Genomic DNA, 25,646 nt, shown 5'->3' with positions numbered 1-25,646 from the left:
AGGAACTGAGCGGAGTTTACCGGCCATGTCATTAACATTTCACACCTTTCCGAATGAATTTGCATTGCTACAGTCATGAATATGCGTGGAAGCTCATGAATATTCACTGGCCCAGGACGGCTTCCCTCCGCATCCTGCAGGGTCTCGAGGGACTCCTCGGCGTGCTGATTGTTTTGATTATGATTTCCTCCCTAATTAACATCACATTTCTTGCAATCAGCATTTCACAGTATGTCAAGTTATTGTTCTAAAGGTATATTGTCTTACAGTGTGATGTGTAAAACAACAGTATGACACCACAGTGAAATATTGTAAAAGTAAATGATATTCCAGGTTAATATTTGGAAATCAATGGCATGGCGGTCTAATAATGTGTGTAGAAGTGGAATGACAGTCAACTATTATTAAAATAAATGGAATGACAAGCCAATTGTGAAAATATAAATGGAATGACAGTCTAATACCGATAAGTAGGTGAATGACGACCCATATACTATGGAATAAGTGGCATGACAGTTACCATACAAGTAACTGGAATGACAGTCCACCACAGTAGCTATAAATGGAATGACAGTCCAATACTGTAAGAATAATCGAATGATACTCCTGAACTTTATGAATAAATGGAATGGCAGTCCAATACTGTACAACAAGTGGAATTACAGACCAAAACTGTACAATATAAGTTGAATGACAGACCAATACTGTAGAAGATGTGGAATGACAGTCAAGTACTAATAAAATAAATGGAATGACAACCCAATTGTGAAAATATAAATGGAACAACAGTCTAATACTGTAGAATAAGTTGGATGACAGTTTCATACAGTAGAATCAGTCGAATGACAGTCCAAAACTATACAATAATAGTTGAATGTCAGTCCAATACTCTACAATAAGTGGAATGACAGTAACATACCATCGATACAAAGGGAATGACAGTAAAATATTTTAGCTATAAATGGAATGAAATTCCAATACAATAGCTATAAAGGGAATGATAGTCCCATACTCTAAGAATAGATGGAATGATATGCAAAAACTTGAATAATAACTTGAATGACAGGTTTATACTTCCTAAATAAGTGGAATGACAGTCAAATGCTTGTAAATTAAATGGAATGACAAGCCAATACTGAAGATATAAATGGAATGACAGTCCAATATTGTAGAGGAAGTGGAATGACAGTCAATTACTGGTAAATTAAATAGAATGACAAGCCCATACTCAAGACATATTTGGAATGATAGTCCAATAATGTAGCATAAGTGGAATGACAGTTTAATACTGTAGAATAAGTAGAATGGTAGTTCAATGCCGTAGAATTAAGTGCAATTACAGTCCAATACCGTACAATAAGTGAAATGACAGTACAATATTTTAGAATAAGTGGAATGACAGTGTAATAATGAAGAATAAGTAGAATGACAGTTAAATACAGTAGAATGAGTGGAATGACAGTCTAATACACTGCAATTAATTGAATGACTGCCCAATACTGTTGAATAAGTGTTATGACAGTCCAATTCTGTGGAATAAGTAGAAGGACAGTCCAATTCTGTAGAATAAATGGAATGACAGTCCAATACTTAAGAACAATTGTAATAATTCTCCAAAACTTTAGGAATAAATGGAATGACGGTGCTATACTTAATATATAAATGGAATGACAGTCCAATACTGTACAATATAAGTGGAATGACAGGCTAATGCTGCTATGAAATGGAATCACAGTCAATACTGCAGAAATACATGAAATGTCACCCCAAATATGGGAGAACAAAGGGGATGACATGTCAATACACGCAGCATTAATGACAGTCAAATACTGTACAAATAAGTTGAATGACAGACCAATACGTCTTAAGGCATTCCTTGGGTATACAAGGCAGCTTAACTTCGCGGGTTTCATTTCTAGTTAGTAAAGGGAAAGCAACTCCACACATTGTTCATATATTAGTGATTTGCGTTTAATGCATAGTAGTGTGTATTTTTTTGTTGTTTCACTGTCTTGTGTATAGAACCGATTAGGCACATACATCTTTAGTGAACTGACCAGAGCTCCATGCTAAGCATATTGGTCCGTGGCACCTCCAGAACACGGTCTTATCAATGGAAATCAGAATTATAACAAATCTTTATACGTAACAGATAAGACTATGTATTGGAGCACCCGAAAATGATCATCATGGTAGGTTTCAGTCAACATATGCAACTAAAGTGAACGTAAAAATTTGTCATTTCGGCGTCACCACAACAATTTCAAGAAACACTGCAAATTTGTTGACAAATATTGTAACGCCCTCCCTGTAGAGAGTTTATCTCGAAGCGTCCCTCACGTGGCCAAGGCATGTGAAGGACATTGACTCGGTTCGTACGAGTAGCAGATAAGAGATAGTGTGATAGTTTAATTAATTATTGGTTAAGATTTCAATGAGACCAATTGAGAACGTGATATTGAACAGTGTGATCTTCTTTCATCTTAAGGAACAATCGAAGACTGGCGGGAAAATTACCACATGACAACTTTTGTGATTATGTAAGATTTGGAGATGCATTGAACTTTGTACAGAACTTAGACTAGATTATTAGAGATCAGACCTTTGACGGTGAACGACGCTGTCGCCACCTTGCAATAAAATATACGGTTTTGTTACAGCTGCCTACTCTCATCAACAATGTTGAGTCAACACAAACCTAAAACTTAACATTCCTAGGGTCAACAATCCGTGACGTGATATGTCCCAGTCTTACTAGCTAAAAGGTAACATACAAGTCAGTTTTGTTTAGGCTAGCTAATCTGCTATGCTGTTTCGCTTTTACCATGACTGTCATTCCTTTTCACCTCGACGGACAGTATGGTATTTTTAATACTTCGCTATGGACTGTTTTTCCATTTCACATTGACGGACGGTAAAGTATTTCGCTTCTCCGCCATGACTGTCATTCCTTTTCACCTTCGACGGACGGTAAAGTATTTCAATTCTCCGCTACGATTGTCATTCCTTTTCACCTTCGACAGACAGAAAAGTATTTCACTTCTCCGCTAAGATTGTCATTCCTTTTCACCTCGATGGACAGTATGGTAATTTTAATACTTTGCTATGGACTGTCATTCCATTCCACGAACGGTAAAGTATTTCACTTCTCCGCTACGATTGTCATTCCTTTTCACCTTTGACGGACGGTAAAGTATTTCACTTCTCCGCCACGACTGTCATTCCTTTTCACCTTCGACGGACGGTAAAGTATTTCGCTTCTCCGCCATGACTGTCATTCCTTTTCACCTCGATGGACAGTATGGTATTTTTAATACTTTGCTATGGACTGTCATTCCATTTCACATCGACGGACGGTAAAGTATTTCACTTCTCCGCTGCAATTGTCATTCCTTTTCACCTTCGACGGACGGTAAAGTATTTCACTTCTCCGCTACGATTGTCATTCCTTTTCACCTCGAAGGACAGTATGGTATTTTTAATACTTCGCTACGGACTGTCATTCCATTTCATATCGACGGACGGTAAAGTATTTCACTTCTCCGCTGCAATTGTCATTCCTTTTCACCTTCGACGGACGGTAAAGTATTTCACTTCTCCGCTACGATTGTCATTCCTTTTCACCTTCGACGGACGGTAAAGTATTTCGCTTCTTCGCCATGACTGTCATTCCTTTTCACCTCGAAGGACAGTATGGTATTTTTAATACTTCGCTACGGACTGTCATTCCATTTCATATCGACGGACGGTAAAGTATTTCGCTTCTCCGCCATGATTGTCATTCCTTTTCACCTTCGACGGACGGTAAAGTATTTCACTTCACCGCTACGACTGTCATTCCTTTTCACCTTTGACGGACGGTAAAGTATTTCACTTCTCCGCCACGACTGTCATTCCTTTTCACCTTCGACGGACGGTAAAGTATTTCACTTCTCCGCCATGACTGTCATTCCTTTTCACCTCGACGGACAGTATGGTATTTTTAATTCTTCGCTACGGACTGTCATTCCATTTCATATCGACGGACGGTAAAGTATTTCACTTCTCCGCTACGATTGTCATTCCTTTTCACCTTCGACGGACGGTAAAGTATTTCGCTTCTCCGCCATGACTGTCATTCCTTTTCACCTCGAAGGACAGTATGGTATTTTTAATACTTCGCTACGGACTGTCATTCCATTTCATATCGACGGACGGTAAAGTATTTCACTTCTCCGCTGCAATTGTCATTCCTTTTCACCTTCGACGGACGGTAAAGTATTTCACTTCTCCGCTACGATTGCCATTCCTTTTCACCTTCGACGGACGGTAAAGTATTTCGCTTCTCCGCCATGACTGTCATTCCTTTTCACCTCGACGGACAGTATGGTATTTTTAATTCTTCGCTACGGACTGTCATTCCATTTCATATCGACGGACGGTAAAGTATTTCACTTCTCCGCTACGATTGTCATTCCTTTTCACCTTCGACGGACAGTAAAGTATTTCGCTTCTCCGCCATGACTGTCATTCCTTTTCACCTCGAAGGACAGTATGGTATTTTTAATACTTCGCTACGGACTGTCATTCCATTTCATATCGACGGACGGTAAAGTATTTCACTTCTCCGCTGCAATTGTCATTCCTTTTCACCTTCGACGGACGGTAAAGTATTTCACTTCTCCGCTACGATTGCCATTCCTTTTCACCTTCGACGGACGGTAAAGTATTTCGCTTCTCCGCCATGACTGTCATTCCTTTTCACCTCGACGGACAGTTATGGTATTTTTAATTCTTCGCTACGGACTGTCATTCCATTTCATATCGACGGACGGTAAAGTATTTCACTTCTCCGCTACGATTGTCATTCCTTTTCACCTTCGACGGACAGTAAAGTATTTCGCTTCTCCGCCATGACTGTCATTCCTTTTCACCTCGAAGGACAGTATGGTATTTTTAATACTTCGCTACGGACTGTCATTCCATTTCATATCGACGGACGGTAAAGTATTTCGCTTCTCCGCCATGATTGTCATTCCTTTTCACCTTCGACGGACGGTAAAGTATTTCACTTCACCGCTACGACTGTCATTCCTTTTCACCTTTGACGGACGGTTAAGTATTTCACTTCTCCGCCACGACTGTCATTCCTTTTCACCTTCGACGGACGGTAAAGTATTTCGCTTCTCCGCCATGACTGTCATTCCTTTTCACCTCGACGGACAGTATGGTATTTTTAATTCTTCGCTACGGACTGTCATTCCATTTCATATCGACGGACGGTAAAGTATTTCACTTCTCCGCTACGATTGTCATTCCTTTTCACCTTCGACGGACAGTAAAGTATTTCGCTTCTCCGCCATGACTGTCATTCCTTTTCACCTCGAAGGACAGTATGGTATTTTTAATACTTCGCTACGGACTGTCATTCCATTTCATATCGACGGACGGTAAAGTATTTCGCTTCTCCGCCATGATTGTCATTCCTTTTCACCTTCGACGGACGTTAAAGTATTTCACTTCACCGCTACGACTGTCATTCCTTTTCACCTTTGACGGACGGTAAAGTATTTCACTTCTCCGCCACGACTGTCATTCCTTTTCACCTTCGACGGACGGAAAAGTATTTCGCTTCCCCGCCATGACTGTCATTCCTTTTCACCTCGACGGACAGTATGGTATTTTTAATACTTCGCTATGGACTGTCATTCCATTTCACATTGACGGACGGTAAAGTATTTCGCTTCTCCGCCATGACTGTCATTCCTTTTCACCTCGAACATAGAGAAAGATAGATAGAGTCGCAACGGGTATTGTTTAAGGCGTGAAGGGGCTACGTAACCCATCCATGTTCGCCTCGCCTCAGGTTGCTCTCGCCTCTCCTTTCCAAAGAGTGCTGACCATGAATCCTTCGGTAATTTTCGGATTTTTCGCCAATTGTTAAGGGAAGGTATGTTCGGCAAAGTTTGTGTTGTTGTTTTCGTGTGGTGCTGAGCAGAATTGACGTGCTGGCGAAAACGGGAGTGTTTTGAGCTTCAGGAAAGTGAGTTTTACCGTTTTAAAAATTCCTTTCATATTTTTATGAATATATAATGAGTGTGTTTGAACCAAATTTGAAAGTCTTTTATCGATACTGTCTGGTTTTACTCAATGGTTTACGGTCAGTCATACCGTCTTTCACACGTGCGTCAAGGAAGGACATGTTTATGAAACTGCTGGCGTGTTATGTTTTGATTGGCGTGAAGCAGTGTTTCTGGCCTGAGAGCTCACAAAGTAACTATGGTTGCTACGCGACTGGCAGTACGATGCCATCTCGTCGTATATTTCGCATAATCTCATGTAATTATCAACCTCAATGACAACCACAAACAAAGTCTCCAAAAAGTTTAACACCTTTGAAGCTCATTTTAATATGAAAAGCCATAGTCTACCGAGACGACCATGAAAAGGCATGCAGGCGTTACCACTCTGTCTATGTTACTCTGTGCCTCGAAGGACAGTATGGTATTTTTAATACTTCGCTACGGACTGTCATTCCATTTCATATCGACGGACGTTAAAGTATTTCACTTCTCCGCTACGACAGTCATTCCTTTTCAGCTTGACCGACGGTATAGCATTCAAAATACGTCGCTACAGACTGTCATTCCATTTTACCTCGACGGAACGTATTGTTTTGCACTTTTTTGCTCACGTGTTGACACACGTGGGCATATGTCGCAGCGATGTCTGTCTGTCTGTGTGTCTGTCTGTCTGTCTGTCTGTCTTTGTACTCAATATCTCAAAAATGGCTCATCAGATCAGAATCAAATCTGGTACATAGATTCCTAATTAAGAGTATATATCTGAATTTACTCGATCAAAATTGACGAAACTTGGTATGCATATTGAAGATACTATGATTTAAACTTATTGAAAGTCATTAAGCGTTTTTACTTCATTCAAATCCTAATTTGCATATTTAATGAATTTTTGAAATTATGGATATCTATTTGAAGTTACATGACCAAAATTGATGAAACTTGCCATGTACATTAAAGATACTATGATAGAACATTATTAAATGTCATTCAGCATTCTTACATCAGCCAATTCCTAATTTGCATATTTTATGAACTTTCCTAATTAGGGGTATTTATTTGAATAACGAGACCAAAGTTTTTGAAACTGGCTATGTACATTAAAGATACTATGATAGAACATTAATGAATATTATTTGAACTTTAGCCAATTCCTTATTTGCATATTTAATGAACTTTCATAATCAGGGATATTTATCTGTATTGACTGAACAAAAGTTGACAAAACTTGCTATGTACGTTAAAGATGCTACGATACGACATTATTGAAAGTCATTAAGCATTTTTACTTCATCCAGCTCCTAATGTGCATATTTAATGAATTTTTGAAATTAGGGATATATATTTGAATTTACATGACCAAAATTGATGAAACTTGCTATGTAAATTACAGATACTATTATGTAGGCTAACATTATTGAAAGGCATTAAGCAATTTTGCTTCAGCCAATTCCTAATGTGTGTATTTAACCCCTTGACTACCAAGGCCAATGTATTCCTATATACCAGGCCCCTTATGTAAATATTGATAAAATCTTGGGTGTGTCATTGTATGAACACTGCTTAGAGTAAACATTAAGTAAGTACCAATAAACCATATATTTTCTGAATCAGCATGAAATTTCCCACTTTTTCATACATAAGTTTTGTATTTTCCAGGTCACATGACTGATCACATGACACATCATGTGACCAGAGTTGGCAAATAATATGAATATTTACAGCACCAGGACGTGTTTTGAATCCATAAAATGACGCAAATTTGAATACATTTGCAATTTTCATGGCATTGTCTTTACATATATGTGATAATAACTACCCTTTACTTTATTTATTTTACCTATTTAAGATTTTTCTCACAAAAGGCAAAGTAAATGAACCACAAACATCAGCATCTGACATGATTCTGTATTTGAAAATCAACACATTTTATATTTGTAAACACCTGCTTTATGTCTTCCTTGCAGAAACATGTATCTAAAATGGTTATGATTTATCAAAAAACAATTCACAATATTTTTAAGTACATTTTAGGGAACAACATATCACATGACCAAACACATGACCGGTCATGTGAGCAGTCATATTGATAATATGGCTGCTATAAAATTTCACTGGCTTATAGTAAAAAGTTGTATTTCATCTAGTTTCATTCACGAATATTGCTGTTAATAGAACATATTTACATATAAATCATTTGTTTTCAATAAATAAACATTTCATCTCATTAAAAAAACAAACCATAAACATCTTCGCGATTGTCCGTACTTCTGAAAACTGTAAACAATCAGCGCAACGCTTCTGTGATCAGCCTGACCTTTCCGGGTCGAGGTCATGGGTCATGGCATTTGCTTCCGGATTTTGGCCATACTCGGACGTACGGGGGCACAATCACATTCAGGCCACATCGGAATACATCAATCTTAGTCGCGCTGCGTGCCGACGCCGAAATTACGGGATTTTTAGCGACAAAAACGAAGCAAATACGCCTATTTAACTGTGCCAGATATTTCCGGCACTCAAGGTATATGGTAATTGAATATGGCGCCGGATATATCCGGCGCCATAGGTAGTCAAGGGGTTAATTAACGTTCCTAATTAGGGATATATACTTGGATTTATTTGATCAAAGTTGGCATAACATGCTATGACATTGATGATTGTACCAGGTTATACCAATATTGGAAGTCATTTCGCACTTAAGTTTTCATGTCAGCTAATTAATAGTTTGCATATCTAATGAGCTTTCAAAGTTTGGAATATATAGTTTAAAGGACTTGACCAAAGGCAACTACACTTGCTCTTCATTTTTACGTGTTGTCATTTTGTGCTGTAAGTTTGTTACGATTTTGGTTGGGATGTTTCCTCGTTCAAAGTCTACAACAATACTTTTTATTGAAATTATACCTTTGAGAGGTCATGGAGTGCCATGTTATAAATTTTAACCTGAAGTAATAATAACCGTGGTAATAATAATAATAATGATAATAATAATAATGATAATGATAATACTAATAATAATAATAATAATAAACAGTACCATATTTATTAATTAATAATAAGTCAGCACATTACAACGCAAATTGTTTAACATATCGCCTAATGTTATACAAGAGAGCTTACTCACAAAATAATAATACCTTTGCAATGAGTTTAAAAACAGGAATAAGTACATAGGCAAAACAATCATTTTCTCCATTACTTACACCATTACTAACACCATTGCTAACACCATAACTCCGTCACGAAAATGTACTTGCCATTCCGGTCATTACAAACTGTAGGGTAGCATGAGCAAACCGATAACAGAAGGGGTTCGCACCTGTGCTGTGCTGTCGGACTGAAATTGAAGAACTGTCCTTTACTGTTTGAATGATGTAAAATTACAGTAAAGTGTGTTGTATGGTCCATCTCATAAGGCTGCAAAACGGTTACATTCACAGCAAGCCTATTGCTAAATACCTCAAAGGTCAAAGTACAAGGCATGCCTTATTCACTCTACGAAGATGCATAACAGGAAGACCAATCATCGCTTACAAACAACCCCCCAACTTGAAACAACGCATCGTTAGCAGCAAACTGTACACCACCAGCAACCCACCAGTTGGCACTTTTCCCTGTCAGAAATCAAGATGTAAGCTATGTCCCAATATCAACACAGCTACAACCATAACCGGACCCAACGGAAAAACCTACAAAATACAAGGATCCTTCAACTGTGACTCATCCAATATCATCTATGCCATAACATGTAAGAAATGCCCCACAGCTGTATATGTAGGCCAAACCGGACAACCATTGAGGAAACGAATGAACAACCATAAATTTGACATACATAGTGGCAACATTTACAAACCAGTCAGCGAACATTTCAACCAACCAGGACATAACATGCAAGACTTCAGCGTGGCAGTTTTGAAGCAGAGCAATTTCAAAAATAGCCGCGAGAGAGAAATTGAAGAACTTAAAATTATCACCAATTTTGACTGTGTTAATACTGGACTTAACCGGGACTATGGCTTCATGTCACATTACAAATAACTGCCATCTTACTGGCTTTTAGCAGTTCAGATTTGCTTAGAGTTTTCATTTTGACACTCTTTTGTCAGTTTTTCACACCTCCCACTCCTTTTGTTGTTTCTTTCACACATCTGTTTTGACCCCTAATATATTGTGACTTTGCTTCGCCTGCTCATTCCATCTCAGCATCTGATGAAGGAGACTGTAGTCTTCGAAAGCTCATGCTATCAAAAAACTTAATTGATCTCACTGTGCTACCAAACCCCAAGTATACATAGGTTTGAAGATCAACACGGCTACACCTACTGTTATTCACACAGTACATTCTGTCATTCTTCTGTCATTTGATTTGTTGTCATTCGGTCTGTCATGCAGTTTAGTGGTACCGCTTACACAAGGGGCCGAGATTAGGGTTCGTGTGACTGCTAGCTGAATTTGACAGCAGGCATTGCAGTCTCTTGTGCCGCCTTTGACTTTCATACATCACTGATCGATCTTCTGACTGACGAGGTTTTAAACTGCTGCCTTATGAACATTGAGGCGACTTAACCGATCCAAATGCCTTTCGCAAACTTGAAAGACATGAGTAAAATGTCAGTTGAATCTGTGTGTTGGTTTTTGAGAAGAAGATTTTAATGATTAAATTGCGATTTTCGCTATATCCAATACGGCGAACAAACCTTCTGACTGACCCAAACGCCTTTCGGAAATTAAAAAGAACTACCACTAGGGATTATGAGTGTAAAATTTTAGTTCAATCTGTGTATTGGTTCTGGACGAGAATGTTTTTAAAGATTAAATTACGAGTTTTGCAAAATCAAATACGGCGGCCAAACCACGTGACCGATCAAAATGTTTTTTGCAAACTTGAAAGAAATCACTGTAAGGATGACATGAGTAAAATTTCAGCTCAATCGGTGTTTTGGTTCTAGAGGAGAAGATTTTTAAAGATTAAATTAGTATTTTAGAATATCCAATATGGCGGCCAAGATCACGTGACCGCATGCGATTTTATTTGCAAATTCTAAAGACCTTAGGTCATGCTTGCTATAAAATTTCAAATCGACTAGACTAGACTAGACATCTTCTGGAGAAGCCATCTTTAGGTTTTTGGAAAATCCAATATGGCCGCCAGGTCACGTGACCAATCAAAATTTCAAGGGTCAGGTGCACGAGTACTAATTGGCTCCTATTAGCCCTGCAAGTTTGAGAAGTTTTTGTTCAGCCGTTCGAGAGATCTAGGTGAGCAAAGAAACGGCAGAAGAAGAAGAAGAGGAAGTCAGTAGAACTTGAGCAATAACAATAGGGTCCCAGCCGGTCGGCTTGGGCCCCTAAGAAGAAGAAGAAAGTTGAACTCCTATAAAACCAATAGGGGCCCAGCCGGTCGGCTTGGGCCCCTAATAATAATGGGTTCTTATATAGCGCACATAGGCGCTTTACAATTATTAATATCCCTGGTCACTGGACCTAATATGATACCACTCAACTCCCTGGGGAGCAAACAACAGCTCACATGTGCAGCCAATAAGCGCAGCAGAGCTAAACGCGCACACATTACAATCACTGTCCTACCAGGTACCCATCACTCCTGGGTGGGGAGAAGCAATGAGGAATAAAGTTCCTTGCTCAAGGACACAACACCATAGCCATGCCGGGGCTCGGACTCACCATCCTGTGATCGTGCGTTCACTACTCTAGCCACTGGCCCATGTTGATTGTCTCTACAAGCAACTCTCCATCTTCTGTTTCTACAATAGAATATTTTTTTGCCCTGATGTTTATCTGTCCATTCACACAATGTGTTGTCATATATTTGCAGGATACCAACTTTGCGGAACCCTTGATTAAATGGACTGATGAAGAAGTTACAAAATTAAATCTTAAGTATTATAACACTGATATTCACAGAGCTGCTATTGTACTGCCACAACATGTACGCAAGGTAATTAAGTCTTTAAGAATGTTTCATCATCCAAGTGTCATGGGAAAGTGAAACACAATATCATTCAACATGTCAACAACAGTGTGTATGCTATTTCTTTTTTAGTTTTTAACCCTTTGAGTGCCAAAATCTATTTTTGTCCCCTTTATAAAATTACACCCCAGTCAATTTTTCTCAGATTTTTGCCAAAATTTGGAAAAAAACTGTAGCCAATGAAATGTGGTGTCAATTTGGTCCAAAATTATCAAAGTGTTACAGAAAAATTCATAAAAAATTGGTAAAATATTTTGCACTAAATTTTGACGGAGAAAATTGCAGCGCTCAAAGGTTAATAAAAATTTCCTAGCACCTTCTTTTCATTCAGTATACTGAAAAAAATATGTAGAGTGGAACATGATACGTGTGTGGGTTTCCACATTATCAATAAAGATAATTCTGGTGGAAAATAGTGTAGTCCTTTGATGTTTGATAACAAGCACATTGGTGTTTGTTAGGTTTGAGCTTGGATATAAAATATATTTGTATGGGTTATCATTTTCTTGAATTAAAACGCAGACTCTTGTGAAAGATGGCTGTAGCATTCTGTGGTAATAATATTGGAAGTTACAAGGCTGGTGGAACTCCTATCAATGAGCAAGAGTTTCTGCAAACTCACCATTGGTGGCGCTATTTTTATCACTACCTCAAAATTCCAACGACTTGTCCTCATCAAAAATTCATCAGTAGTCAAGCTGACATTGATCTAACACCTGTCAAAAGGATTCATGCCTCTGAATGTTTTAAAATAGAAAAATTAAGCTCAAAGCTGCTGTGTTGACTTATGGGAAATTAATTAGTGGTCTTGTGCCAATTTAATTCTCTCTCATTAAAATTTTTTAATAGCAAGATAATTAGCTCTTTACCACCTGTCAACACGCATGTTTTTTGTAAATCCTTGGTATGTTATATCTCCAAAAATGGTTGGTCTCTCAGACTTTTAAAGTTATTTCAAAGTTCATATCCACAGAAAGATATTCATGTTGAAAAATGGAGTTAAATTTCAGCTGTGTGCTCAAAGCAAAATGCAGAGTGATATGGCAGATAGTTAAGGCATTTAATTGTAATATATTTAGATTCTGGCTTATAGAAGACATAGGTATAAATGCAAGACAAAAAGCGCATTTTCTGATTAGCTCAAAAACTTGACATTACTTGATGAAGATTGATCAGTATTCAAACTTATGTCCTGTTCAGAGTAACTGGTAAAGTTGCTGTGTAAACTTTGTATTTTGATATGGCTTGTTCTTTCTCATTAATATTCTAAAAAAGACAGGTTTTTAGACCCAGACTTTAGAGAGAATAAATTTTTGTCTGCAGCATTTCAACAGTCTTTAGCCGTTATTGTGAAAGATCTCTCCTCTTTAAACATTACCAGTGTTAAGAAGTGGTCAGTGTCAAGTGAGAGCACCCCCTGTAGTTGAAGAAGGAAGTAACAAAGAACACTACTGGAGTTGCATGTATTTTCAAAGCTACACTCCGTATAAACAGGAGACTAAAGTGCAACTTTGACTACAATTTTACAACATAGCTCAAATAAACAACTTTATTTTTTTCATTGTTTTCACATAAAATAGTGTATTTATCTAAGAAAGTGATGCTTTCTTTGATTGTCAGCGTTCATCATATTTAATTGTTCTTGCTGGTTTGTTGCTTTTGACCACGCAAACAATTGGTTCAAGGTCTTGCTTGCCAGGCACACATATTTGCATGACAGTGCATAATTCTGTAAGGTGAATTTGCATTGAGTTCAAAGAAATACAAAGAAGTCTTGATGGCATAAACTTGAGTACAAGCTACTACCAGCTACCGGACTTTGATGAGCTGTTAACTATTATGTAATTTGGAATTGGGAGTTGAACTCTTTGAGTGCCAAAGTCAATTTGTGTATCCTTTATAAATAAAACCAAGTCAAATTTTTTCATATTTTTGCAAAAAGTTTGGTAAAAAACTGTAGCCAATAAAATGTGATGTCCATTTGGTTCAAAATTATCAAAACAATTACAGAAAAATTCATAAAAATTTTAAAATGTTGCATTAAACTTTTGGTTGGAAAAAATTAAAACACTCAAAGGGCTAATACTTTTCCCTTGACTGCAGTATGCTGAAGCTCCTCTGGTTTTGAAGTATGCTGGTTGTGAAAGTCACTTGAAGGCAGACAGTCTTGCTTCACAAGTTGTTGACAAGGCTCTAGTTTTGTCGTGGTTTTCCAGATCGCACTCATGGTGCTCTCATCCAGCTGCCTGTACACAATTGTACCCATTCAAAAACCACCAAGCAAGATAGCCCAACAAGGACAAGAGCATTGCATCCTGGGAGCAACTGATCTAGGATATAATTATTATGTTTTGAGACAGTTACAGTATATATAGTGTAATATGTTCAGGGTTTTGTAGAAGTGGCTTTTGAAGTCAGACCTTAGTAATGAGTGTGAAGCATGACCTTTTATATCATGGGTCACTTCACTTGTATTGTACTTCTCCATAAACTGATTAGAGACATTTAAGTCATAGTTCAAACTCATTACTAAAGAGGAACTTTCAAAGCTACTTTTGAATAACCTTGAAGCTATATATTCTATGAATTTTTCTCAAAGTATTATTATTTTTTAGCTCCACTGTCAGCGATGCAGAGCTTATCAAATAGGTTGATTTTCCGTCGTCGTCAGTCAACAATTGCCTTCTCCTCTGAAACAGCAAGTCCAATTGCTTTGAAATTTTATATGCAGTTCATTTCTTCTTCAAAACTACCAGTCAGATAGCTTTGGCATTTGGTACGTATGTCCCTAGGGATGATCTTTTCAGATTTGTTCAATTGTGCGGAAATATGTAAATTTACATTTTTAAGGCAATTTTTACCATTTTTGGTCAAAAAATGTATTTCTCAAAAAGTACCAGTCTGATAGTTTTGAAATTTGGTATACAGGTTTCTATAGATGAACTTAGTAATATATATTGAATTTCTGATGAAATCTGCAATTTTGTATTTTTGGGGCAATTTTTGCCATTTTTGGTCAAAAAATATGTATTTCCAAAACTACTCATCTGATAGCTTTGAAATTTGGTATACAGGTTTCTATAGATGAACTAAATGATATTTATTGAAATTATGATGAAATCTGCAATTTTGAATTTTTGGGGCAATTTCTGCCATTTTTGGTCAAAAAATGTGTTTCTCAAAAAGTACTGCTCTAACAGCTTTGAAATTTGGTATACAGGTTTCTATTGATAAACTAAGCAATATATATTTAATTTACAGGTTTCTATTGATAAACTAAGCAATATATATTTAATTTCTGATGAAATATGTAACTTTGTATTTTTTGGGCAATTTTTGCCATTTTTGGTCAAAAAATATGTATTTCCAAAACTACTCATCTTTTAGCTTTGAAATTTCGTATACAGGTTCCAATAGATGATTTAAATGATACTTTTTGAAACAATGAGGAAATCTGCAATTTCGTGTTTCTGCAATTGGGGCAATTTTTCCATTTTTGGTCAAAAAATGTGTTTCTTGAAAAGTACTGGTCTGATAGCTTTGAAATTCAATATGCAGGTTCCTACAGATGAACTAAATTTGATCTTTTGAAATTATGATGAAATCTGCAATTTTCATTTTTGGGGGCAATTGTTGCTATTTTTGGTCAGAAAATTTTATTCTCAAAAAACTACTCATCAGATAGCTTTGGTTGACATGGTCTTAGGGATGATCCGATGTGATATATTCAAAGCATGATGAAATCTTCAATTGTGTATTTTTGCAGCTATTTTAGCCACTTTTTCTGGCCACTGCATTGAGCTATCAAAGATTTCCACCTTCTTCATCAACATGTGTCAAAACTAGTTATTCTCTACATAAACACAGCGGAGCTATATCGGCCGCTAGGTCGCTTGTTTATAATTACATCATAGATCAGTCGCTCCCAGAACGCATAGGTCTTGTCCGTGTCACACCATCTTGCTCAGAGATTTTATGAATGGGATTTTCCCAGACTCTGTAGGGGAATTCTGTATGAAAGCCCCAAAGTGAAGTCTGGGTAACTGAAGTTAGGCTGTAGTTAAGAATGTCATTGAAGACAGATTACATCAATCACTAAGTTATATGGAGCAATGCTAATTTTCCAGTATCTTTTGAGAATTTATCATTCAGGGAGGCTATGGGTACAGTTTGGTTTTAGACATCTCTCAGACAAATGTTGGCAAAATGAACAGCTCAGTGGTTTGTAATGGAGGTTTCCTCATTTTATTGCTGCAGCCTTTTGATGTCTCTGAAAACGATGGACACAGTTCAACATGAATTTTTCTCTTTTCTTTTACAGACTCTTAATCTGTAGAAGATTGACACCGGTATTGGAAGTACTGAAATAAATAAAAAAACATTTTCCACCATTATTTATTTGGATGTGAGAATACGTTTTTATTAGTGCCCACGGACACTGTCCACAGGGACATAGAGGTTTTGTCATGTCTGTGTGTGCATATGTGCGTGTGTGTATTCGTCCATCCATTCACGCACATATGCAAAGATGCCTGGAGCGATTTCATTCAAACCTGGTACAAGGATTACTCCTTATTTCATACATATGCATGTCAACTTGTTTTGTGATCCAATCAAATCCAAAATAGCTGTGTGATATGTGATATGTCAGTATTGCATCAGTTAATTGCCAATTTGCATATTTGATGAATTTTTGTAATTAGGGTGATATGTATAGAAATACTGCAGCAAATTTGATGAAACTTGGTACAGATCTTTAGCACACAATCTCATAATAGTGTACAAAGACACATAGCAGCATTAGTAACATAATTGCTAATTTGCATATTTAATGAACACTTCATCAAATTTGATGAAACTTTATACAGATATTGATGTCACAGTGCTGTAATACAATGAGTTGACACTTTTTGGTATTGTGTATCAAATGTGGTACACTCTTAGGGCATTTTTATGTAGTGATTTTATTCTGTAGAATTGTCATAGATAGTTGTCTTTCAAGTTTGCATGAAACAAGCAAATTCCATGTATGTGTACCTTTGTCAATAAGAGAGAACTGTCAAAGTATTTACCGGGAATAGTTAGCTTTATGGTGGCATTCAGTATAATTAGAGGTAATAATTTTACTAATAGAATGAAAACCTTCAATTTTTACGCCTTGCGCATAAATATCAGAATGTTTATGTAAACAGGCTTCATTCATAAAGTATACGACGAAGCTGTCAACATCACGCGCGACATCGCTGCAAGTCATCCACATCTCAATGAAACCCAAGAAGAAACCAAGACACCAGGGTACAAAAATCATCATACAGAAGGAACGTTTTAAGGTGCAATATGCTAGTACAATTGTAACCGATCAAAAAACTGTGCTCAGCTTTAAATCTATCCTGATTTCGCCCATCGTACGGCATGGAGCTCGCGCGGAGGGTATGCCATTTGTTAGTTTACCCTGGGAGTTGCCATGTCAACAGTCGTTGCGCTTGCGACATCGCTGTCACGCCACACGCTAACTACCTGTTCGGGAAGACCGTGCACAGTGTTGGCGCCGTGCGAACGGCAGAATGTTTGCTAGAACTTCTAAAAAAATACCATGGGAAAACATTTCAAGACTCAACATGTCATTTCCGTATTTTGCAGCCAGAAAAATCCGTGTTCCTCGAAGCCCTTCAAGTTTGTACGTCAGCGACATTGCTTCGCAGGTGGGGAACGGCAGCCATTTTGTTGTTTACGTTGTTTACCAACAAACTGCTAATGTAGTTCGGGAAAACTCTAAAACTGATGACGTTCATTGTGCATATCTCGACGTTTACCGTGAAATATCACGGCTGATATTTTACGGTGAACGTCTCTAGGATGTAGCAATATGGGCATTGGTATATGATAACAGCATCTATCCAGTATACAGTGATGCAATTATTGAACTTCAATCATTCTGTTGTTGTAGTGAGGCTGGTGTTGACAAAGGCTTGCTGCAGTCAGTTTGCTTCATCTACTCCTCCAACTTGAAGATTATTATTATCTGACATGAAATTCAAATCAACAGATGAACGTCATCAAATTATTTTCTTCTCAGAATCATTTGAAATGTACGGACTTCTCCACAGTATGACCAAACTTTTACATGCACCATCCTAGGTAGCATTCCTGTTTTAAACATATTTTCCATAAGGTAGTTTTTTATGATCAGGCCTCACCATATATTGGCCAAAGGTCTAGTTGGCCTTTGTTAGCTCTGCTGTCAGCAATATTGAGCTTATCAATAGGTGGTTGTCCATTATCAAGCACCAAGCACCTGTCAACTGTTTGCATTCCAAGCTTCTTCACTGAAATCGCTTGTCACATCAGTGTGCAGGTTGCTAGCCTAGGGGTGATCTTTGTCAGTTTTGTTCAAATTGTATTGAAATGTGTATTTTTGGACAATTTTTTGTGATTTTGGTCAAAAAATCTCTGAAACTTCTCATTTAATTGCTTTGAAACTGGGTATTGAGGCTCCTTGGATTGACATCAGTGAGGTTTGTTCAAATCATGCTTAAAATGGCATATTTGTATTTTTGGGGCATTTTTTTTCCATTTTTTGTTAAAAACTCTGAAACTCAGTGCTCATCAAATTGCTTTGAAATTTGATATAAAGCTCTGTTGGGATGATCTTTATAAGTTGTGTACAAATTGTGAACAAATCTACAAAACTATTTTTCGGGTAATTTGTGCTGTATTTGGTCAAAAGATTCCAAAAATCATCAAAGTCCTTGTCTGATTGTTTTTGTGTGCAGGTTTGTAGGGATGACCTTACTCAGGCTTTTTGAAATTATGATTAACTTCCATATATTTTGGGGGAACATTTGCTGATTTTTGTCAAAGAAAACGTTTATTTTTACAGTTGAGCTATGGTTAAATGTTAGCATATAGGCAAAGTGCACCAGCAGTCACAGCTTTCAATGATGTATGCTAATGATCACAGGTTGGATTTTCAATAAAAAATCTACAGCATCGTCAGAAATTTGCTTCAGATATTCAAATATGTCCATAAGTATGACCCTTAATTGACAAACCAACCACACACTTATTATCTTAAAGACCCAATAGCTATGAATTTTATGTATTATAAATTCATGATTTGATTTTCAAGCCAGAGTTGGTTCTTGTAACTAGGTGTGCTAACCGAAGGATATGTAGAAAAGTATCACTGCTCACTGATTTGGACCATGCCTATGTGTTTTAACAGGTTAAATAATAAAATGGCGCCCCACAGAAAGTACAAAAAATGCAGTATTTCCTGCACATACACATCGTGATCATACAAGAAACAACATTTACTTGAATGCACAATACACAATAGCCAACATTTTATTGTTGTAATCTTTATTTTCTCTGTCATATGATTAGTCTTTGAAAATGGCGGGAAATCTAAATGGTGTTAAAACGTTTGAATTTACATGTCTCTTTCAACATTTATGACAGTGTTGTACACTTTTTCAGTCTTTAATTGTTCTTATTCAAAGAAAACTGTTGGAAAACTAAGGATATTTTGTTAGTGGTTTATTACATATTCACCGCTCTTTGGGCTTTAATTATCTTAAATATCATAGTTGAGCTATATCAGCTGCTAGGCTGCTTGTTGAAAGTTCCCAGAGAATTTTAATTCCAGTATCTTGTGATTTAAGTTCCAACAATTAATGTATTTGCAACCCAATACTCTTGTCTAATCATTGATTGTCTATTCCTGTAAGTATACTAATTCTCACATGTACTCTGTAGTGGATATTCATATACAAATTCTCACATGTACTCTGTAGTGGATATTCATATACTAATTCTCACATGTACTCTGTATTGGATATTCATATACTTATTCTCACATGTACTCTGTATTAGATCTTCATAAAACAAATTCTCACATGTACTCTGTATTGGATATCCATATACAAATTCTCACATGTACTCTGTATTGGATATTCATATACAAATTCTCACATGTACTCTGTATTGGATATTCATATACAAATTCTCACATGTACTCTGTATTGGATATTCATATACAAATTCTCACATATACTCTGTATTTGATATTCATATACATGTACTCTGTATTGGATATTCATATACAAATTCTCGCATGTACTCTGTATTGGATATTCATATACTTATTCTCACATGTACTCTGTATTGGATATTCATATACTTATTCTCACATGTACTCTGTATTGGATATTCATATACTTATTCTCACATGTACTCTGTATTGGATATTCATATACAAATTCTCACATGTACTCTGTATTGGATATTCATATACTTATTCTCACATGTACTCTGTATTGGATATTCATATACAAATTCTCGCATGTACTCAGTATTGGATATTCATATACTTATTCTCACATGTACTCTGTATTGGATATTCATATACTTATTCTCACATGTACTCTGTATTGGATATTCATAAAACAAATTCTCACATGTCCTCTGTATTGGATATTCATATACAAATTCTCACATGTACTCTGTATTGGATATTCATATACAAATTCTCACATGTACTCTGTATTAGATATTCAGACAAATTACTTTCTTAAGAGGTTTTCTTCAACATGTTTTTCTCACTAAGTTAGGAGCTTGACAATAAGTCTTTTTAGCTATATTCGTTGTTGTCTTGGTGTCTGGGAACTAGTTTTGAATTACACCAATATTGAGACAAAATGCTCAGCATTGATGCCCCTTTTTGTGTTGCATCATTTAGTTCTGATAGTTGCCTATGTATGAATACTAGTTTCTGTGAAATTCTCAATTTGTTCTGTGCAGAGGGCACAATTTGGTTGAATGAACATGGAGAACAATATACTTTCATTGTTTCATCAGGTACAAGTGTTAATAAGGCAGTATACTTAAATAATGACAGCTGTAATTCATGACTTATGGTAAAGACTGTATTCAATACATATCCATGTCTCATGTGACAATGTTTTGCAAAGTGTAAAACCAAACTTTATGAGAAACAGATCAATTTAGACTGTTGTTCACATGTCAAGGCTTAAAGGTATACTATCACCTGTTCCAATTTTGGCACAGTTACCATGGAAAGAGAAAATCTAAGCAATCAGATTTTAAGCGGGTGGCCGCTTTTTAAAACAGCACCCTCACACGGGCATTTTGAATACCAAGGAATGCCCCTTTGCCCATATATAGGCATATTTAGACTACCGGTGACTGTATACCTTTAAATAACTATTATGAGTCAAAGAGAAGATGGATAATCTCAGCATATCAGGGATAGCAAATAGTTTGACTTATCTTCGGCGATCGAAATGTTAGTATTAGCACAGTCAAAACAAATCAGCATTATGTTTGTACTTTATAAGTTTTTGAGATAGATACATATGCCAAAGAAGAGCATCGCAGTCTGAAGGCAAAGAGATTCACATATAGGACCTACATGATGAATTAAATGAAAATCATAGCACAATATATAATGATTAAATATTCATCTTAGGAATATAATGTAGTAAAAAAAATGTAGACTTTATAAATATTTAGGGATGTAAATCCATGGTGATGGAATCTGAAACACGAGGTCAAAAAGTCATGCTGCATGTTTACCATGGTAAATGTAATGATGTACTTTATTTTCGAAACAAGCAAACAAAACCTTGTTTTTGCAAAGAGTCAATAATAAATGCAAAATTAATTTATCGTGTGAAAGTTTGTATGGTCAAATAAATATGTGAATGGACCACATACCTATTGTTATTGTGATGTGATTGTAACTTTTAAATTATCTAGTAACAATCAATAGCTTAATTGCTATTACCTTCATGTTTCTGTTAGTGTTTGTCCTATGGCAGTTGTTTTGTCTACTGTGTGTATTCATTGAAACACCAAGAATGTACCATGCCATCATATGTTCTACGTACTATCTGCTCAGTGTAATTCCTCTCAGTCTGTTCTATGTACTATCTGCTCAGTGTATCCTCTCAATCTGTTCTATGTACTATCTGCTAAGTGTATCCTCTCAGTCTGTTCTATGTACTATCTGCTCAGTGTAACTTGAATCTTGAGCTCTGTAACTTGAATCAAAGCAGTGTAGGTAAAGTATCTGTGTGATTTCTCCAGGATGGTTGTATGTGTCTGTGCTAGTTTCTATAAGCAACTGGTTTACTCCAAAATTCTTAAATACACCACCAGAGGGCAGTGCATATACCCTTCACAACCCTGGACCTAGACTCTCCACAGTCACTGTGCCTTGTTTTGTGCGCACCCCCGATGGGCCTGCATTCGAAGGCTACACTGTGCAGCTGTGAGCACGTGCTGCCAGACACAGCGACTGTCGGTTCTGGCAAATATATGAATATTCATAAGGGTAGTGACGTCAAAAGAAACACCTATCTAACTGTGTGGAGAGAATATATACTAGTAGCTGGTAGACCTATATACGCGGTATGTTTTTATTTTTCATTTTTAATTTTATTTGGCTATGGTACTTGTCATTCTGTTTTGATTAACGGATGCGTGGAGTTCTATAAAGTACCCCGATCAGGCAGAAATCCGACCGGTCGCTTGCAAGAACGTCCAGACCCTGGGATTCGCGTCGCGTCTCTGAAGGGTGCGCGCGTGTTCCAACAGGGAAGAATGCGAATTGCAGGGTCTCTGCCAGACTACCCTGGACCCTGACCATAAAAAGTCTGCCTTTATACAATACCTACTGACTGCGTAGCTTTTCCAAGAACACTTAACTCATGTGCTTTGTCCTCTGCCATCAAACACTTACACCAACAACACATTGCATGCTGATTTCATTTTACTGTGAATATTTGCATAAAGGTTCCCAGCATTATTTTCATTGATCTTATTTAAATCTGATCTATAATGGATTGCATATAGCCTTAATTTGCTGCAACCACTGCTATCAAGTAAAAAATTATGAACGATGAGAGCTTGAACATGTTCGTTTCTGATGCACATACATGCATTTTACATGACCTGAACATTTTTCACCATCAGGAGAATTAGGTCAACAATATGTACTGGAAGATACATATCATTGAAGTGCACGATATACACTTACAGTGTGATATTGAATCATCACTATTCTTGGAATGAAAAAGTTTGAAATGTTAATTAGCTGTGCTTGAAAACAAGTTTAATACTCTTTCTGACACTGCCAACACAGCATACCGGTAGCTGCAGGTACCTATATGCACCATAATGTTGTGTCAGGTTACAGTATGTCATCATAGACTCCAATAAATAGAGATCTAGTCAGAGTCAATCCCTACAAAATGAACTCAATTATTTCATGAAATCATGAACACAGTATACCTCATCAGTGTTTGACATTCATGTTTTGATTGATATACAAGTCACTTCTTTTATATAGGTCTCGTAATATTTTCAATCATTTTGACATGAAGAATCTCAGACACAATTGCATGAGAATTTTCAGCCGCCATAATAGTGCACTTACACAAATCTTCATTATGAAATAAAATTTGAGGTAGGGGTAAACCAGTGCTTGAATGCTTTACTGTATGTCCATAGAATATTTTTTGTAGATACTCTGATGTAAAGTGTATTCTTCTTCCTAAGGTAACAGGTTTTGCTCACTATATTTTACCTGCATGGCGCAACTGAACTTAAGGGCCATGGCCTTGATCTCTAGGATCAAGCTATGTTCTAGTCTGGAAGTGTCATAGCCTTTTGTTTTCCATTTAAATTGTAATCTAGTAAGTAAATTTCCTTGCAAGACAATCTGACACCTGACACAGGCCTTTAAATGTGTGGAAAAGAGCTGCAAAGACAATTCATTCCAAGATATTTGTCACTTTGAATATGAACATGTCAAGTGTATCTACTGTCACAATGTCTGGGGGCAAATTATTCCAATTGATAGTTCATGGAAAATGTGATTCTTTGCTGTATTCTGTCTTAAACATGGGAATCTAAAACATTTTGCCATTCATGGGTCTATAGTGAACCTGATTTGAGGTTTCAGAAATTTGACTTGTCAGTAGCTTCATCAGTATAGCTGCAATCCTGTCCTAATTTTAAAAAGTATTGCAAGACTCTTATCAAGTTGTGTTAAAGATTTCTATGGTAATTTCAGTAAGATGTCATTAATACTGGTTTGGGTACGGTACTTATTGTCATCAATACTGGTTTGGGTATGGTACTTATTAGTCCCCACGGACACCGTCCGGGGGGGACTTATAGGTTTGGTCATGACCGTGCGTGCGTCCGTTCACGCAGATATCTCAGACATGCCCAGGTCAATTTCTTTCAAACTTTGCACAAGGATAGTACCCTACCCCATACGTCGATTTGTTTCACAATGCAATCAAATTTGGCCGTGTTAGAGGACTTTTTAGTTTTCACCTCTATAGACTCCCATGTATAAGGCAGTCTCCATAGACTCCCATGTATAAGGCAGTCCATAGACTCCCATGTATAAGGCAGTCCACAGACTCCCATGTATATGGCCAAGAAAAATAAAAATTTAGTTTCTGATTTTTGGTATATAGGGATAACTTAACAATACTATTTTTTTTTCAAAGTGTCACATGACCTCGGTGACCTTTGACCTCAAATATACATATTTGTCCATAACTCAGTAACCACAAGTGCTACACCCTTCATATATGGTATGATGGGACAGCTTATGACACCACATATTGCACCTCAGTAATTATGCACATATCTAATTTTGAGCGAGCCAATAGAGCTAGAGGTCTGATTTTTGGTATATAGGGATAACTTAGCACTCCAATTTTTTTGACAAAATGTCACGTGACCTTGGTGACCTTTGACTTCAAATATATATATTTGTCCATAACTCAGTAACCACAAGTGGTACACCCTTCATATATGGACAGCTTATGACGCCACAAATTGTACCTCATTAATTATGCGCATATCTAATTTTGAGCGAGTCAATAGAGCTAAAGATCTGATTTTTAGCGACAAAGTTACGTAACTGAGGTAGCTTATAGAGTTGGGAGAGGCAAAGTTGACGTCATTTCCATTAATAACTTCCGTAAAACTATTTTGTCAGACCACGTGATCAGTGTTATCTAACGACTATAGCATACCATTCACGCTGCACACTCACTATCAGCGAAAATAGTATCGTGTTGGATTGACATATAATTGAACTTAGAGCGTACGTGTGAGTGTATTGGCTTACATGAAAGTGCGATAGACAATGATGCATTTACGTTAGAACGTCCATGCTCGATCAAATTGTTTTTGTTCTGTCAGTGCAAATTACGAGATTGGTGGATGCACAGTCGTTTGGTGGGCTATTCAGCTCTGGGACTATTCGCCCCATAGACAGAAGCGAGAAACAACCCAAGTCTGGAAACAGAATGGCTATAAAAACCACGCCATGTCACATTCCGTGTCCGATTTCACTGTGAAAATTAGCAAGTTCATCTATCATGCAACCGTGGATCGTTCCCTATCATTCTAAAATTTCATACCTGATACTTTATCTGATTCAAAAACGCTCGTTTCGTGTGATTTTCGGCCGAATTCGACGGACACCTCGCCAAAACCTGGGGGTGAGCAACATTCCGGTCACCTCACAGTGGACGTTGGGG

At 37.1% G+C, this 25,646-nt stretch overlaps 1 protein-coding gene across 2 annotated transcripts in view; it reads left to right on the top strand.

Moving 5' to 3' along the window:
* LOC139136540 (spermidine synthase-like) overlaps window positions 1–21,789 on the top strand; it is a 126,471-nt gene extending 104,682 nt beyond the window's left edge. For both annotated transcript variants that reach the window (XM_070704264.1, XM_070704263.1), the window contains 2 exons: window positions 11,899–12,021; window positions 16,376–21,789. In XM_070704264.1, coding sequence (XP_070560365.1) covers window positions 11,899–12,021; window positions 16,376–16,390 — 138 coding nt within the window. In that variant the 3' untranslated portion in view covers window positions 16,391–21,789. The remainder of the gene's footprint in view (window positions 1–11,898; window positions 12,022–16,375) is intronic.
* Window positions 21,790–25,646: the final 3,857 nt, after the last annotated feature.

Source organism: Ptychodera flava, chromosome 7 (genome assembly GCF_041260155.1).
Source record: "Ptychodera flava strain L36383 chromosome 7, AS_Pfla_20210202, whole genome shotgun sequence".
NCBI classification, from domain to species: Eukaryota; Metazoa; Hemichordata; class Enteropneusta; family Ptychoderidae; genus Ptychodera; species Ptychodera flava.
Note: the sequence above shows the minus strand (reverse complement) of the source record. Positions and strands in the feature narration are given on the sequence as shown.